Genomic DNA, 18,775 nt, shown 5'->3' with positions numbered 1-18,775 from the left:
CTTTTTCAAAAAAGGAGCTATGTTGTATGTTGAAAATAGTAATGTTGAAATAATAAGTCTATTTGAATATCACGATAACTGATTTCTGGCCACATGTTAATGTTGGTGGACCATTTGTTATTTGGTAGTTTGTAAGGATCATTGTCGATTCCAATTGTCCTCAATTTGATCTTGCTGTATATACTGCCACATTTAATCATGTTTTTGCCACTCTGGAAGTGTGGCCCCGTCAGTGCATTCTCTCTTTATACACACTTCTAAATATAATCTAGAAAATCTCGACTAATTATCACATGTCGCAACAAAAATCAAAAAATAATCCTAACAAATCCCTTCTTTTAAACCTGTTTAAAACAAATCTGGATTAGCATGCTGATGCTGTGTTAAACATGCTGTTGTCATTTGGCCGACGGACTCTTTCAGTGTGTCTGTGTGTAAGTGTGTATGTGTTAACAGAATAAATAAAAATATTACTCAGATACTGCATTGCATCGTTTTTACGTCTTTAATTTTCTCCACACTTCATCCTCAGACACCATCTTTCTTTTCATCTCTAGAAACCATTTTATAGAACGCTGTAGATCTCTCTATCATCACAGATTAAAGATAGAATATTTAGGTCAAAGACACACAAATGTGTGAGACTACATTCGGCTTGTCCCTTTTGGCCGACAGATGACCGACCACATCCAATTGTGCTGATCCCCTCCAGTAATCAGGAAGACAGATTCTACAGAGGAAGACCATAGATGTCCAGTGACTAGACTCCGTTATTTAACAGAATAGGAGTTTGACAAAATTGTTATTTAGATTTTACATTATGGGACCTGTTTCAGATGAAATAGAATAAAGAAGGTGGTATAATATATACAGTATTAAAAGAGGATGTTCCAGCTGCTAAATGTCAGAAAGAAAAGCGTCTTCAGATACTAACACTACTAAAACTTCAGCTCTAAGTCTCTAAGTTCCCAGTCGGGGAATGCACGTGTGACTGTGTTTATATAGAGCTTGTATAGCAATACCCCACCCTTTTTAGCGATAATGGCGTCAGATATCGGGCACTGTCTGAGACACTGATTTATTCTAATAAAAGCAGCCTCTTGAAAGAGCGGGGCTTTGACTGGTCCATTCTTCAGGTCATCAACAAACTGAAATCTCTCACACGTTAAGTTTTTAATTTTAGAGACAAAACTCAGATTAGAAATGAACTTTGGAAGATTTTAATGTGACTCCGGACTCATTGTGTGTTCCCTCTACCAAAGTAATAAGGTCAAATGTGTCCCAGACCATCTCTACATGTGGACTCAGATCAGATCTCTGAATTGTGACCTGGTTGTGTTGCTACCCGGATTTAAAGCTGGTCAGGTGAGAGTGGGTTGCCTAGGATGGATGTTAATGTGAGGTCTGGTACGGCCCCCAGGCTCGCCAAACCAATTGGAGTGGCCCTCCTAACGATCCTAGACAATCCCTCTAAACTTCGCCAATTTTAAAAAAAAATTAATTTTCTTAGGGCCGGGATTTGATTAAAAAAATCTAATTAATTAGAGGCTTTGTAATTAATTAATCTAAATTAATCACATTTTTAATCACATATAAATATTTGACCTGACAACAGGGAGAAGCATTTTTTTCACATGGATTTTGGTATCTACCATTGAGTAATGACTGAATACATAAGCTTAAGCAACAAAACATTGTATCCCTTGTTTTCCAAGGTGGTACTTAACCAAAACCAACAGACTAGAGATGCAAATCACAGTAGCATAAACTGATTTTGAACTTAGCTTGACGTAAACAATAACAAAACTCGGTAACCAATCACACAGGCAGCTCCATGTTGTCCCAGTGTGATGTTCGGGGACAGGTCAGGACAGTGTGAAGACAGTGAGCTCTGAGGCTGAAGTCCTATAATAATGAATCTGTACCTATGTCTAACCACATGTCAGCTGTTCAGCTGCAGCAGAGGAAACCCCGCCACCTTCATTTTTTAAATGAAGCTCCAGCAGTCACTGAGCTTCGGTAGTGAGCGGCTAAAATAGGGGAGGATACTGTAAACCGGCGTGGATCCGGTGTGTTTATCAAGGCTTGGTACCAGGTTGGTTTGAACTGCGTTTGGGCTACATTAAAAGTCCCCAGGCTGTGGTCAGTGTCGGCGGCCGTTTTTGTGCTCCAGTAGGCCTATAATCGCTTCGCCTGAAACTCGTCCAGTGGGAATCGTCCCGCAGTGCAAAAATAAGTGCGATTAATTGCGTTTTTTTTTTGTTTTTTTTTTAACCCATTAAAATGGAGTTAATTCAATTTAATCTGAATTAACGCAGTTCATCTTCACCCCTCACACAATGGTATATTCTGACGTGGCTTTGCCCATGACCAAGCCAATTTAGCAACTTTGTCGCTATATTTAGCAAGTATTCAGACCCCTGTAGGTACTATTTCTCTCAACTTTTTCTGAACTGGGAGAGTGTAGAAAAAAGGACATTGTCTTGGAGAGAGCTATGGAGCATGGAGGCTAATAGGATTAGATTTATGACAGGGGCTATTTATGATGTGCTGCCATCTCCCCGGAACCTAAATCAGTGGTTAGGGGAGGATGCTGCCTGCCCACTTTGTTTTGGTGTATGTACGCTTAGCCACATTCTGACAGGTTGTAGGGTTAGCCTCTCCCAAGGGAGATATACCTGGCGTCACAACCAGGTTCTGAAATGCTTAGCAGCTGCAATTGAGGAAAAACGTATTGAAGCAAATTCCTCATCTGCTAGAAAGGAGAAGACACATATAATGTTTGTTCGGAGAAAAGTTCGGAGAGAACAGTGACCCTCAAAAGACTGGTTTTGCTGTTGTGGTCCAAGATATAAAGGAAGGTGGATTTTGTGCCGTGGGAAGACAGGGTTGAGGACGCGAATGAGCACGAGAGATAGATACGCGGAGTTGGGATTGGAAGCTGAGCAGTGAGGCTGGAGCGCCCGGGTGCGCCCAGTGGAGGTCGGCTGCCATGGACTTGTTGCAAAATCCACCATTGCTTTCCTGTACAAGTTGGGAATTCACAGAAAAGAACAGAGGGTTGCTGTAAAAAATATGTCCCCGGCAGCGGAGTGAGCAAGTGAGTGGCTGTTGCTGAAAAGGAAACAAGAGAAGGCTAGCTGTGTACTGTTAATAGGTAGCAGTTGTAGTAGGATTAATCTAATCAGTCGGTTGAAAGGCACACGGTGGCATGGTGGCTGCCTTGAGGGGGATGATTCCGAGACGCTAGAGTTCGCTGTTAAGCCTTCTTGAGGTGTCGTGAGCCTAACGTAACAAAACATCTGTGAAGGAAGGTGCCCACTTGAAAACCCCATGTAGAGATGGTCTGGGACACATGTGCCGCACACTGCACACTGCCTACTGCCTACAGTTGTTGGCTAGGCTTGTTAGCTGGTGTTTTCTTGTTTGTAACTCCTGATATCACCTCTCATTACCTCCGGCTATGGACAAGGCTATGTAGCTGATGTCTGGTTGTATCCTATTGCTGATACAGGCAGAAGGAAGAGATGTTTGGTTGGAGTGTGGTCATATTCCCATCATCTCTTACCTGCTACTAGTGGCTAAGCTATTTAGCTGGTGTTGTCTAATGGTCTACTTCTGTGGCTAGGCTTATTAGCTGGTGTCTGATAGTGTTTTATTTCTGATCCTAGCAGAAGAGAGCGGTGTTAGTTGAAGGGTAGTCACATGTCCCACCACCTCTCATTACCTCATGCTGTGGACTAGGCTATATAGCTGGTGTCTGTCTTATTTCTGATATAGGCAGAAGGAAGAAATGTTTGGTTGGATTGCAGTCACATTCCTGTTATTTCTTACCTACTGCTGGTGGCTAGGCTAGTTAGTAGCTGACCACTGGTCTGCTAGTCGGTTCTCCAGTTGGACTGGGCTTCTAAAGGAGTTTTGCCTCAGATCATGGCACAAGGGATCGCAACATCTCGTCCTGTGTATTAATGTGTATGAAACCTCATTGCAGATCATGTATCATGAGATGTTTGATTGAAAAGAAACCACTGTCCAAAACTACATTCACAGATATTGTAAATAAATCTCTTTGGAGAACAAAGTTGTTCTGAATAATTTTTCCTGCACATTAGATCCACTTGTGTGATGTTCATTATCAGCTTTAATCGTGAGAGGTAATCCTGGTCAGAGGACAGGTGCTGCTTAAAGCCTGAATGATGAAATTAGTACCAAGTGATCTTATTTCAGTTAATGAAAATGATTCCTGGCCTGTTGAGGGCTTTCTGCAGCCACACCAATATATAATGATAATTTAACCACTGATTCATTCAGCCCTCATCAATTAATCTTTGTATGTAGCAGTACCATTGGAGATGTAATCTTCACTAATCATCAACTAATAAATAAACACCAGGGGCCTCATGTACAAAGTGTCCATGCGCTCAAAAATGTTGCATGCACTCTATTTCACAGCAAAATTCAGATGTATCAAGAGTGAAATGATGATGAAAATAAGAGGTGGCCTTGCGTTTAAAGGGTGCGTATGCCAAAATGTGTGGCATAAGTTCTTCTTCACCACAGAGTCAGACACATCAATGATGAAATGACCATGGAAATGTGTGGTGTCTCACACATTTTTTGGCGGCACTTAGAGATCATGCTGGGACACTGTCATAATACTGTATTGGCAGCAAGGGTGGGCAGCCTTCCCCTGCTTCATATCCACCTTGATATCAAACCACTTCTTTTTCGATTTAATGTGTGTATGCTTTTCTGATTCTGACCCCACATCACTGACAGCCTCACACACATGTGGGACCTCTGGTAAAATGTAATAATGTCAGAGGATGTCTGTGCTCTTAATCCTGTGCAAAAGTCATACATGCACCATACATAATTCCGGTAACACAGAGGTCCTGAGATAAAACTAATCCAGTGTGAATCAGTGTCTGTGATTTCTTGTCACTTAAGAATTATGAAGGACGTGCTATAAATCAAAGTTTGGACAGATGTTTGAGAGCAAATTGGGGATATCGCTGAACTGTTCACCCGTTTAGATGGATGAAATCATTAAATCAGTCATTAATGTGTAACTCTGTGCAGGTGGGGGCTGATTATACTGACAACCTCCACTTTATTCTTCTTTTGCTATTTAAATATGGGTGTGGTTTATATGGCTATTTTTAGGTTTTTGAAAAGCACGGACATCATCATAGAATTTAATGTAAATTTGTAAACTGTCCCGCTTCACATTCTAGTCCACATGGTGGTGGTAATGCCCCTAACAGTTGTTTTTCGTCTGCCATTAAACAAGAAGAACAAAAAATGGGGGCATGTACAAGGAGGGGTTTGGTACTCAAACATGTTCTCAATTCCACGTGGATTGGGACACAAGGGAAATGTGCTTGGATTCATGTGTATGCACAGATTCTTCATACATCTGGATTTTTGGTTGAGCAGCGTTTTCTGGTTTTGAGCGTACGCCTATTTTTAGTAGGAAATCCACGCAAGTCTTTGTACACGAGGCCCCAGGTGAGAAAGGAAAGAAAAGGTAGATCCAGATAGATAGACATCCAGTTGTTGAAACAAGTGATTGAAAATCCAAGCTGGATACCATCGTGGCAGCAATGTTGAAGATAAGGAGACATCTTGCTGGTCCTCTTCTAGTCTAGACATTTATAGAGGAGTAAAACAGTATTGTTCTACTCCTCCATCTCAATCTTGGAAAATGGTCTTGCTTTTATATAGCGCTTTTCTACCTACTCAAAGGTACTCAAAGCACTTTTACAGTCAAAGACACATACTCGAACCAGGGATCGAAACGCTAACCCTTCACTTCATGGACAACCTGCTCTGCCTACTGAGCCACAGCTGCCCCAACTTGTTTTTTCTTTTCCTCCTTCTTCTACTCTCCATCCACTTCTTCTACAACTCTTCTAAGACAGTGGTTCCTAACCTTTTTACCTTGGAGCCTCCCCTGCTTGTATCCAAGAGAAGCAGCCCCCCTCCGTCCCATACACAAACAGACACACCACTGAACCTTACAAAGTATTATGCAGTTCCATCCATACATGAAACATATTTAGGGCTTAAAGTAAAATAATTACTTTGAGGAATTATTTGATTTGATAACTGAACATCAGATTTATCTATTTAGTTTGACTGAAATGTGGCTGCAGGATGATGAATGTCATTTAAATGAGTCCACGCCACCCAGTCATAGTAACTATCACATTCTTCGAAACACAGTCCGAGGAGGAGGAGCGGTAGCAATCTTCCACTCGGATTTATCTATTAATCCTAGACCTACGCAAGCTTTAATTTGGTTGAAAGCCTTATTTTGCTGATAGCACTACAGCATCCCTAAGTTGAACATTAAATTTAGTTGCCCCTCTGAAAAATAAGCAATAGTCATAAATCGGAGGAGGGTTGCTCCATGGTATAATTCACAGTTGCACAGTTCAAAGCAGGCAGTTTGAAAGCTGGAAAGAATTTGGCACTCCACTAATTCTGAAGAAGCTCACATAGCCAGGAAATGTAGTTTAACAGCTCTCCATAAGATTATATTATATTATAATATAAAATAATTATAATATATATTATTCATTATTCATAGAAGAAAACAAGAACAACCCCAGATTTCTTTTCAGCACTGTAGCCAGACTGACAAAGAGTCACAGCTCTGGTGAGACATCTATTCCTTCAGCCCTCAGCAGCAATGACTTCATAAGCTTCTTCACTGATAAAATTGTTGGCATTAGAGATAAAATTCAAAGCATCCATCCAGCTGTCAAAGATGTAAGTACAGTGGCATTAGAAACCTCTGTAGGACCTAGTCAATATTTGGATTCTTTCTGTCTAATTGATTTTCCTGAGCTCACTTCAGTTATTACAGTATAAAAGGCCTATTTGACTAAGCGACCCGCGGGTCGGATACGGCCCTTTGGAAATTTTTTGTGCCCCGCAAGACTGGAAGTAAATAACGTTGTGTGATGCAGGAAAATTATTACATCAACAACGGTTCTGATCTGGATCTAACTTGTAAATATCTATGTCACGCTATGTCACGCCTATGTGATGTGTAGCCAATCATGCAGCCAAATGCAGCCAATCACAGCGCTGCTCTACAGTTGCCTGGGCTTATGGGTGAGAGAGGTCAGCACCAGCATGGTGCTCTCAAAATCGAAGAAATGGAAAACTGACCTGGAAAACCACCAGTTCCAGAGCGAATGGACAGACAAATATTTATTTATTTTGCCTGCCGTGACCAACACTAAACTGGTCTGTTTACTATGCAACGAATGCATATCTGTGATGAAAGAATACAACTTGAAGTGGCACTACAAGTCAAACCATGACTCGTTTTGCGGCCCGTTTTCCAGAGGGCTCAGATGAACAGCGAAGCACAGCGAAATACAGTGCCTGCTAGCATCATTTCAACAGGGTCAGGCTGCCCTTGGTCGCTTTTGCATGGAGCAAGAGAGGGCTATGATAGCATCCCTTTGTGTGGCCTGGGCACTAACGAGACAGAAGAGGCCTTTTACCGAGGGGGAGACAGTTAAAGATTGTATGCTCGCTGTCATTGTTGAAGTGGTTGTTGATGAAAAAGTAAAGGAAAGCATCACCTCAGCCATTAAAAAAGTGCCTCTCTCGGACACATCAACTTTCCGCAGAGTGGAATTACTCACAATGGATGTCTCAAGGAAGCTTTTGGATAACCTAAAAAAACTGATGTTATGAGCAGTGCTATGGATGAATCAACCAACTGTATTGACATGGCTCAGCTATGCATTTATGTCAGATTTCACGACAGAGTGTGTTTTAGAAAAGAACTTTTTGGGCTTATTCCAATGGAGGGACACACCACAGGTGAGGCGATCTTTCAAAAGATTGTCGCATTTTTTAACGAGCGTGAACTGGATTTACAGAAAGTTTGCCTTTTGGTCACCGATGACACTCCAGCCACGATTGGTTCAACATTCCCATTGAAGTATTGCACTTTGCTTGTGACCCCTTTTCTATCAAACCTGAGGCAGACTTCCGTGCGAAAGTAAAAGAGGTGATGTCTTCTATTGATGAAAACATTCAGTTGGAAATGGTTGATGTGCAATCATCCTTTGCTACAAAACAGCAGTCTGAGGGTGCAGAGAGCTTTTGGTCTAACCAATGCCAGTACCCCACAATGAGGAAAGTGGCCTTGCTAATACTGACAATGTTTGGGTCCACTTATAAATGTGGGTCTAGCTTTTCTCATATGAATCCCATAAAAACAAGGGCACGTTTCTCCATGACCAATGAGAAGTTGCATGAGTGCCTGAGGATCGCCCTTACTACATATGAGCCAAACTATGTTGAAATAGCAATGTCAAGGCAGTGTAATTTTTCCCATTTACCTGAACAGGCACAAAATGACAGCAGTTGACAGCATCGCTCAGATTTAAAAGATTCATGTGCAATTCTCCTTTGCGTTAAAACAGCACTTGCAGTCTGAGGGAGAACTAACCATGTTAACCAATATCAGTCTCTGTGACAACAGTTATGTTTGACTGTTTTACTGTCCAGCTCTAATACATTTGACTGTGGGTATGGACCTGCTATGTTTAGAATTGTTTGTCTCATGTTGTGTTGTGTACAGTCCCATTTATGGTCTGATGGCTTCGCTTTGTTCATGTTGAATGTAGCATTTATATAAGTATGGACCTTGTTTATAAAAGTTCCTTATGTGGAAGTATTAAAGTGGAAAAAAAAATGGATACGTGTCAGTCGTTCTCTATTATCAAGAGTTATTTTTTAGCCATTAGCTGACAAATAGTCTGGGCGGCCCATGAACTCCCAGTGATTTTCATATTTGGCCCACTTGCTATTGAAGTTGAATAGCCCTGACCTAAACCATCGACTTGTGTTCTAGACTCCATCCTGACTAAATTGCCCAAGGAGGTTTTCCATTGATTAATACACATTGATTCCATTGTTTTTCCATTGATTAATACCTCCATATTAATCAGACAAACTTATCCTTATTAACAGGATATGTGCCTCAGTCTTTTAAAACTGCTGTAATTGAACCTTTACTTAAAAAAAAACCCTACTCTTCACCCAGATGTTTTAGCCAACTATAGACCAATGTCCAACCTTGCTTTTATTTCTAAATGTTCAGAAAAGGTTGTTGCCAATCGGTTGTGTGACCATTTAAACAGGAATGGTTTGTTTGACGAATTTCAGTCAGGTGTCAGCCAGAATTCATCATAGTACAGAAACGACTGGACTAAACAGCTCTGGTTAAAGTTACCAATGATCTCCTCATGGCTTTATACGATGGACTTGTCTCTATATTTGTCCTGCCAGATCTTAGTGCTACATTTGACAGTATTGATCACAGTATTCTACTACAGAGATTTGAAAGTGTGATCATGATTACAAGAAGTGCATTAGATTGGTTTAAATCCTATCTGCCAGACAGATTCCAGTTGATTCATGTAAACTATGATTCTTCTATGTACGACGATGTAAGCTATGGAGTTTCTCAGGGTTCTGTGGACCAATATTATTCACATCATACATGCTTCCCTTAGGCAATATTATTAAAAAGCACAGCATAAACTTCCATTGCTACGCAGATGATACCCAATTATATTTATCCATGAAACCAGATGAAACTACTCAGCTGGTTAAACTCCAAGCATGCCTTAAAGACATAAAGGCTTGGATGACCTGTAATTTTCTACTTTTAAACTCAGACAAAACAGAATGTGGAACATCCTTTCTCAGGGTGATTCTGAAAAAGTAGTTCATGCATTTCTGTCTTCCAGGCTAGATTATTGTAGCTCATTACTGTCTGGAACGTGTGGTTCCTTGAGTTTCTAAAAGTAGAATGGGAGGTAGAGCCTTTAGTTATCAGGCTACTCTCCGGTGGAACCAACTCCCAGTTTGGGTACGGGAGGCAGACACCATCTCTTTTTTTAAGATCAGGCTTAAGACTTTACTTTTTGACAAAGCTTATAGTTAGGACTGGACTTAATCATCCCTTAGTTAAGTCCTTTGTTTGCAGTTAGGGCACATTCTCCTAGATTCATAAATTTACTCTCCATCTTTCTGACAAATGACTTCGATGAAAAAAATGAATGCAATTGACTGCTCGAACCTCACAATATTCAGCATCGACAAGTATTTTTTTTCTAAATGTTGATCTCTTTTTAATTGTGATCAGGAGATGTGGCAAGGTGCCCGGAATACTTTAAGCCCTGCATATTGTACATGTAGGGAGACACACAAGTTTTGGCGCATCCCTGTGCCTGTCTCTGGCACCCTTCTTGGCAACTCTTCTTCTCTTCCTCCTCCACCTTCTTCTTGTCCATCTACTCCTTTATCCTCTTTTCTCGACTCCCATTCTTTTGCCTCTCCTCCTTCTTCTTCTTGTCCATCTATTCCTTTCTCAACTTCCTACTTTTTCTTCTCCATATTCTTTCTGTCTTCTACCATCTCCTCCTACTCCTCTTGATTTTTCTTCTTTCCTTTTCTACTTCTTCACCTCATCCTCCTTTTTCTTATTTCTTTGGTTCTTTCTTTCTCTTTTCTTCCTCTCTTCTGGGCTGGAGAAAAAAGATTATCCTTCTCCTCCAACTTGTTCTATTCCCTTTAGTCCTCCTCCTCATCTTTCTCCTTCTACACTACCAGCCAGAGTTCCTTTCCCTCCTCCTCTTCCTCTTTCTCCTCCTTCCTGTCATTTTCCTCTCCTTCCTCCACCTCTTCTGTTTCAAGTAGATGTGATGCTTCTCTACAGTGATTGAGATTTTGAAGTAAACACATTTATCTGATAAAATCTTCTGTTTAAGAGTAAAACTGTGATCAGTTCCAGGCAGTAACCTCAGTGACTCTCTTTGCTGGTAGACACATAAAAAATCATCCCTACATCATTTTATTGTACCTCTGTGATATGAGGACCCTGACTAGCTGCACCAGTGGAAGATGCCACTGCCAACTGCTGGCCATCGCATTCGGTGAGAAGAATGCTGTCCAGTGAGTCCATGGAAGATGCCAAGTTGACGGAAACCCCTGAGGCTGATGTGATGGAGAAGTATGAGGAGTGGACAGTTGAATGTGTCTGAGGTTAATGGTAAGACAAAAGAGTAGAGCTGGTCAATCATCTTTTATTTATATAACACCTTTCAAAACAAATCAATGCCATTCAAAGAAATAATTTAAGATTCAAGATTATTTTATTGTCATTTTTCACTGTGTACTTGCTTACACAGAATAATGAAATACTGTTTCTCATCCATGGTTTATCTGTCGGAGGGGGATGAGTGAGGGTGTATGTAAGTATATTTATTTTTTATATATAAAAAAAATACAAATAGAATGAAATAAAATGAAGGATAAAATATAGAATATACTAGGGATGGCTCGATGCCACTTTTTCGCATCCAATACCGATACCGATACTGTAGCCTTGAGGATTGGCCGATACCAATCTGATCCATTTGTTTTTGTCATTCTAAAAGTTGTTAATAATACGTGGATATAATTTGCTTGATAATAATTTGCTATTCTGGTCCCCAAAATGTGACCACAGCTGAAGTTATGCTGTGACTTTATTAAAACTTAAAGCTCACATAGCTTTTAACAGCATTTGTAAAGACTACACCAGCTGCACCATTCTAATGTTTGGAATAAAATAAAAGTGCAACTTGGTGCAAATATTTAAATTAAATTAAATAATTTCAGTCTATAAACAGAAAAGTCACATAATACCTCCAAAACAAAAACAAAATAACCCCTTGACACTCGTTTTGCAAAAGTTGCAGTCAGCTGTTTGTAAAGTTAGGGCACAACAATTAATCGAATTTTGATCGCGATTTAGATATTGGCTTCTCACGATCATAAAAACACTGTAATCGAAGAAAAACAATTAATGAGCTGCGCGGTGTATTTGCAAGTTCCTGTGCTGTAAAAGCACCGCAAACGCACCTCTGTCGCATGCAGCTGCAGCAAGCGTGTGACATGTGTGGATCAATTGTGGAACGAGCAATTGACAACATGGCAGAAAGCCAGCCTGAGCCTTTAGTTGAAAAGAAAGGAAGGACAACTTCGGTCATTTGGAGACATTTTGGATTCAAATTGTCAGATGTGGAGCAGAAGGAGATTGTTTACAAAGTTTGTCGTGCCATAATATCTGCACCCCAAAGCAGCACGACAAAATTATTTAACCATTTAAAGTTCTGCCATGTAGTGGTCTATGACAAAGTACTGAAGGAGCAAAAGACCCAAAAAAGCATGTCAACTTCAGCCATGGCAACACAGTCCTCCATTGAGGACACTCTTTACAATGCCACTCCATATCCCACCAACTCCCGGCGACAGCGAGAGATACTGGAGGCTGTGACGTTTATGCTATAAGTTATATTTAAAGTTGAGTTTTGGTCGTTCAATTTTAAATTAATGAATAATCGTGTTTATTAATCGTGATTTCAATATCAATCAAAATAATCGTGATTATTATTTTTTCCATAATCGTCCAGCCCTATGTAAAGTAATTCCACACGGCAGACATGACTACAGCCCTGCAGGCTTCTGTTCATGTGACAAAAACATAGGTGCATGGCAACCATGGGACAGCTCGACAACAGTGTTATGACATGTGGCACAAAGTGAAGTTGAGAATATATGAGATAGTTTGGCCTTACGGATCGGATCGGACGGATTCTAATAAAAAATCTGATACTCGATCCATTGTATTGGACCATCCCTAGAATATACTGTATAAACATTGAGATAAAAGTAATAAAGGAGACAAACTATAAAACTGTAGAATAGAATAAAATATCTATAGTACCATGACCACCAAAAGGCAGTATGAGAAGATGTGATTTTTAGCCTACTTTTAAACATGTCAATGTTTTTACTTCTTATAGATCCACTGGAAAGCTGTTCCACAGTTTTGGAGCATTGTGCCTGAAAGCAGCATTGCCAAATGTTTTTGTTCTACTCTGTAGAAATCTATGGAAAGAGAGGAACCAGAGGATCAGAGAGGCCTTTCTGGTTCATACAATACAAGCATCTCTGAGATATAGTCTGGTGAAAGTCAATGGAGTGCTTAAAAAAACTAACTAGAAAACTCCCTCTGGGAAATTTTGAAAGGGCCACAGGGGACAACTGCCAGAGGTACCATCTCTGTCAAAATGGGAATCCATGACCAGAGCTAATCAGACAGACATATGATCATCTTTCACTGAGCGCTGATATTGAGGAGCTGGATATTTTCCTCACACCAAACCGCATAAGTTTGGTGTGGTCATAATCTTTTGACAGGTTGTCTAAGACCCAGCATTCTGCTGCCACAGAGACCAGGCCCACAGCTGGGCCGCAACTGCTAGGTTAATAAGGTTCCCCATCTTCCTGTAATGATGTAATGGTGTGAGTGGTCATAATGTTATCATTTGGGTGTCTGGTAGAGGTGGAGGGGTCATACGCTGCGATCGGGGGTACATGGAGTGAGATCTGACCTCCTTCTCCTTTGCTGTTAATGTCTAAGTTGGTCATAATGTTTTGGCCATCAGGGTGCCAGTCTGACAGAGTAGTGCACGCATACACGCATATATGTGTGTTTGTATCTGTACGTGTGTGGGTAAGGAGGGCGTGCATATGTACACATGTGGGTGTGTAACTGTAATCACAAAGTAACCTGTGTTGTGTGTGTGGGGGGAGGAGTGTGTGTTGGTGGGTATTGTTGTAACATAAATGTATAGGAGACAGCAGTATTAACAGCAGAGATATCAGAAGAGTCCCTGATTAATAAATTGGTCTCAGCTGTGGCTCTGGCCTGCAGGTCAGAGTTTGCCATGGCAACTTGAGGTGGTCATCAATGATGACAGAAGCATGCTGGGTAGGGACAGAGAGAAAGTGGCAATTTTCTCGCTCTGCACTCCTCTCACATTTGGGCTTACTGTGAAAAAATAGTAGCTCCTACCAGAAAAGCACGCAGAACATCGCAGGCATCATAAGACCTTCCTGAAGACTCTGATATGTTTTTTATCTTTCTAATCTAGAGTAGATATTTCGGAGGCATACACAAATTTAAAACAGGGTCCTTCTGCTTCTCTCAGGAAATCTTTGCATTACAGTGAATGGAGAATAGAGAGACATGACCACACTCAGAGGCTCACAGTTTAAATTCTGTACATCTCACTGCTTTGCTGAGCACATTGTGAGAGACAGAAGAATTTTGTCGACAACTGTGGAAAAATTGTAAATTGAGTGTAAATTGTGGCCGGGATGAGTGTGGACAGAGAAAAGTTTCAGACCCCTTCCTCCACTCTGGCTGATGTTGTCATGACACCCATTATAATCTCAGAATTTCTACAAAAACGATCATGGTCATTGAACAGTGACTGATCAAAATCTATAAGACCTGGATTAAAACACTAATACACAAGACACATGCCTACAGTTTAAAGTTTAAAGAAAGTCTCTAGGTGAAAGTATGCCTGAGCAGTAGACATTTGAAAAACATTTTTTTTGAATATGAATATATAAATTATCTGAGGAAATATATAACCTAGAAAATATATAACTCATGAGTTAAGGGAAAAAAAAGGGAGGAAGATGAAAAATAATAATAATAAGAAACACACAGTATAACACTGGTATAATAATAATAATAATAATTATATATATATATATGTGTGTGTGTGCGTGTAATTATATTGGTAGTAGCATTAATTATTATTATTTATAATACCATTTATATTAATCTCAGTATTATTAGTGAGGGAAAAAGAGGAAGAGTATGTTTAAAATAAGTTCTGAACAATAAATTAAAAAATAGATTAATAAATTTACTTTTTCGACTGCTGTAATTTTAGGTGATAAAGTCTCCATATGATTTATCTCTATGATTAATCATATAATTTTCTCCATTTTATTTAATTTAAAATTTTGTTTTTTTTTATCTTGTTAACAATAAATAAATAAAATTTAATTTAGTTAGATTTTATTCCTCAGATCAAGTTTCCTCTGTTAAACTGGAGGGAGACAAACTGCTCTGTTAAAGCCATAAATAAACGTTTCACCTCATGCTCGCTAACTGTCCCAACTGATCCTGTGCGTCGATGTTGTCGTTGAGAGGATCCTGGTCGATGTATTGAGGCTGACGTGTGGGAGGAGCCGGAGCTTAGGGAGTGGGAGGAGGTCTGACGAGCGGCTTCATCCATGCTTAGAGACGCCTGAAGAAGAAATAATGTATAAACACATAATGTACAAATGATAAAGGCAACACTTCATGAACTCCCAGCAAGAAGGTCCGGGTTTGAGTCCAGTTATCCCTGTGTCTGCGTGGGTTTTCTTCAGGTACTATGGCTTCCTCCCACCTCCAAAGACGTTAGGCTAATTGGTGACTCTAAATTGATCCTAAGTGTGGATAGACTGGCGACCTGTCCAGGGTGTACCCCACCTCTCGCCTGATGACAGCTGGCATAGGCTCACTCAAACCCCGCAATCCTAGTGAAGATAAGCAGTAGTAGAAGATAAGATGAGTAATTCAGTAATTTAGTTGCCCCTCTGAAAAAGAATGTCATAAATTGGAGGAGGGTAGCTCCATGGTATAATTCACAGTTGTGCAGTTCAAAGCAGGCAGTTTGAAAGCTTGAAAGACTTTGGCATTCCACTAATTCTGAAAAAGCTCATTAGTCTAGACATGTGATAATTAGTTGAGATGTTCTAGATTCTATTTAGAAGGGTTTATATTAACATTTATATTAACATTTATATAATCAAAATAAAGAATGAGGAAGTTTAACAATTTACAAAAAATGCTCCCTGTAAGATCAGAACAGCATATTAATCATCATGTATTCCCTCTGCTATTAAATTTAGCAGGGAAGAACTACTGAACATAGGATTATGCAGTGCTGGACTTTTTCAGTCAGCCTGATAGCTTTTTGGAGATTCTGACTGGAGGAGCAGCAGCTCTCTGTGGATTTAGACGGAGACGCGGTGGGGCAAACGAGCGGGTGCGCTCGTCAATCTGCAGCAGCGGGGATTACGCGCACCTCTCCCGTCCATACACCTGGGAAACGTCCACTCTCTGGCTAACAAAATGGACGAACTACTGCTTCTCTCATACAACTCGGGCTTTCGCCGCTCAGCCGCCCTGTGCTTCACTGAAACCTGGCTGTTCCATGCGGATCGCTGCAGGAACTATCTGGGAAATCAAAGGGAGGAAGAACATGCTTCTACATCAACGAAGGTTGGTGCACTGATGTCACAGTGTTAAAGAAGACATGCAGCCCTCACTTGGAGTCGTTTTTCATAAACTGTAGACCATTTTATTCACCGCAGGAGTTCACCTCATTTGTGCTGGTCGGTGTGTACATTCCACCGCAGGCGCGTATCACTGAGGCGTTACAGCACCTCACCAACCAGATCGGAGACGTGGAGGAAACACACCCGGACTCTCTGCTAATCATTCTCTGGGATTTTAACAGAGCAAATCTCAAGCTTGAAATGCCTAAATACAGGCAACATGAACACCTTGGATCACTGCTACACCACAATAAAAGACGCTCGTTCTGTCTCCTGCGCTGGTTTGGGACTGTCTGACCACTGCCTGGTCCATCTCATCCCAACCTACAGGTAAAAGCTGAACCGTGCCAAGCCTGTAGTGAGAACTGTGAAGAGACGGACAGATGAGTCAAAGACGCAACTACAGGCCAAGTTTGACTGCACTGATTGGAGTGTCTTTGAAGCTGCAACCTCAGACCTGAATGAACTGACAGACACTGTGAACTCGTACATCACTTTTTGTGAGGACATGTGTGTGCAGACTAAAACCTTCTGCACATTCAATAACAACAAACCATGGTTCACTGCAACACTGAGATGACTACACCAGGACAAGGAAGAGGCCTACAGGAGCGGAGATCGGGACCTGTACAAGCAGGCCAGGAACAAGCTGACAAAGGAGATCAAGGCAGCAAAGAGGAACTACAATGAAAAGTTGTCAAACCGCTTTTCTACCAACGACTCTGCGACAGTTTGGAAAGGCCTACAGACCATCAAGACTTACAGGAGACCATCCCCCAACCCTGTGGTGAGCCCCCATCTGGCAGAGGATCTCAATGTCTTTTACTCCAGGTTTGAAAGTACTTTCACACCTTCCACTTTCCCCAGCATCTCCATTACAAAAGGAATACCTGACATTGTTAGGAAGAAGGCCCAGCACAGGTTGTACTTCTTGTGCCAGCTCAGGAAGTTCAACATGCCCCAGGAGCTGTTGATCATCTTCTACTCTGCAATAATCCAGTCTGTCCTGACTGCATCCATCATGGTCTGGTTTAGGAGCCACCAGACAGGACAGGGACAGACTGCAGAGGACAATCAGGTCTGCAGAGAAAATTATTGGCACCGACCTTCCCTCCATCCAGAACCTGCACTAATCCAGGGTCAGGAAGCGGGCCAGTAAAATCACCACTGACCCTATTCAGACTCCTTCCCTCAGGCCGGTGTTACAGAGGACTGTACGCCAAAACCAGCTGGCACAAAAACAGTTGCTCTGATGAACTCTGAGCAGTCACAGAGCACGTGACCATTCTAATAATAACTCCCATTACATTTTGTACATAGTACTGTTCATATTCATGTTCATACTCACTGTATATACTATATACAGATGCATAGATGTATATTCTATTACTTTAACTCTGAAAGTCTCTTTATGTTGTAGTCTTCCTTCATATGTTCTATTTTTATGCTCATAGTGTTGTTCTTTATTTTTGTTGCACCATTGAGCAAAGTGACCGCAGTCAAATTCCTTGTATATGTTCACATACCTGGCCAGTAAAGCTGATTCTGATTCTGATCATTAATAGAAAAAAACAACAACCTCAGATTTGTTTTCGGTCACATCAAATCGCTATACAGATTTGTCCATAAACAATGCATGCCGTATGTTTTTAACGCTTCCAGTTTGTTGATCAACTGAAGAATGGACCATTCAAACCGTTCAAAAGGCTGGTGATATTTGAATAAATCACTGTGTCCCACACAATGTCCGATATCAGCCGACTAATCTCCTCTTCTCTTCTCCTCAGATGCAGAGCATCTGATCTCACAGTCTTGCCAGTGCGCTAACATGATTGATAGAAAAAAGTGTGTGATATCGCTATACAACCTGTCTATAAACACATTTGCACATGCATTTCCTGATCTGTGCAATTTCCCGAACATGATGTAGGGCTAATTCACATATGCGCTTCCATTAACGATCATGTAACAACACATTTGATTTGTTTGATTGAAAAGATGGACAACATCAGAGAGTGACAGGCAGATACATCAACGTCATGGTGTAAATTTGTGAGTCAATCCAGCATTCCTGTTCACATCAGAGTCGAGTTTAGACAAGCCGATAAAATCCTGCATCGATTGCTGGGTCATTTCACATCAAGTGAAAAACCCAGGTCGACTAAACAGTCACAGCTCTGTAGAGCCACCTATTCCTTCAGCCCTGTAACGCCGCATTATATAATAATGTTCCATTAGGTAATAACGCCTCATTTTGTAATACCTTGAACACAATATGTAATAAACTTTGCTGCATTTTCTAATAAGTTGTTACATTTTGCATCAGCTATTTCAAATTGCAGGTGTTGCACTTTATTATGAAGAAAATGTAATAATTTGGTGCATTATCTAATAAACCACCAAAACGGATGTTTTAAGCAGAAAAAAACATTAAGACCATCAAAACAACATAGACCTTCCTGAGCTCACTTCAATAATTACAGCATCTGAACCATCA

The 18,775-nt window shown here is 40.8% G+C and overlaps 1 protein-coding gene across 4 annotated transcripts in view; it reads right to left on the bottom strand.

Annotated features, from left to right (window-relative positions):
* Positions 1–18,775, bottom strand: part of raph1a (Ras association (RalGDS/AF-6) and pleckstrin homology domains 1a) — a 190,952-nt gene that overhangs the window by 48,345 nt on the left and 123,832 nt on the right. For 2 of the 4 annotated variants that reach the window (XM_047601877.1, XM_047601880.1), the window contains 2 exons: positions 15,048–15,200; positions 10,904–11,080 (listed from right to left, as the gene is read on the bottom strand). In XM_047601877.1, the coding sequence (XP_047457833.1) occupies positions 10,904–11,080; positions 15,048–15,200 (330 nt within the window). The remainder of the gene's footprint in view (positions 1–10,903; positions 11,081–15,047; positions 15,201–18,775) is intronic. The other 2 variants (XM_047601878.1, XM_047601879.1) reach the window with 1 other exon arrangement.

The sequence above is a fragment of the Mugil cephalus genome, chromosome 12 (assembly GCF_022458985.1).
Source record: "Mugil cephalus isolate CIBA_MC_2020 chromosome 12, CIBA_Mcephalus_1.1, whole genome shotgun sequence".
Lineage (NCBI taxonomy): Eukaryota > Metazoa > Chordata > Actinopteri > Mugiliformes > Mugilidae > Mugil > Mugil cephalus.
Note: the sequence above shows the minus strand (reverse complement) of the source record. Positions and strands in the feature narration are given on the sequence as shown.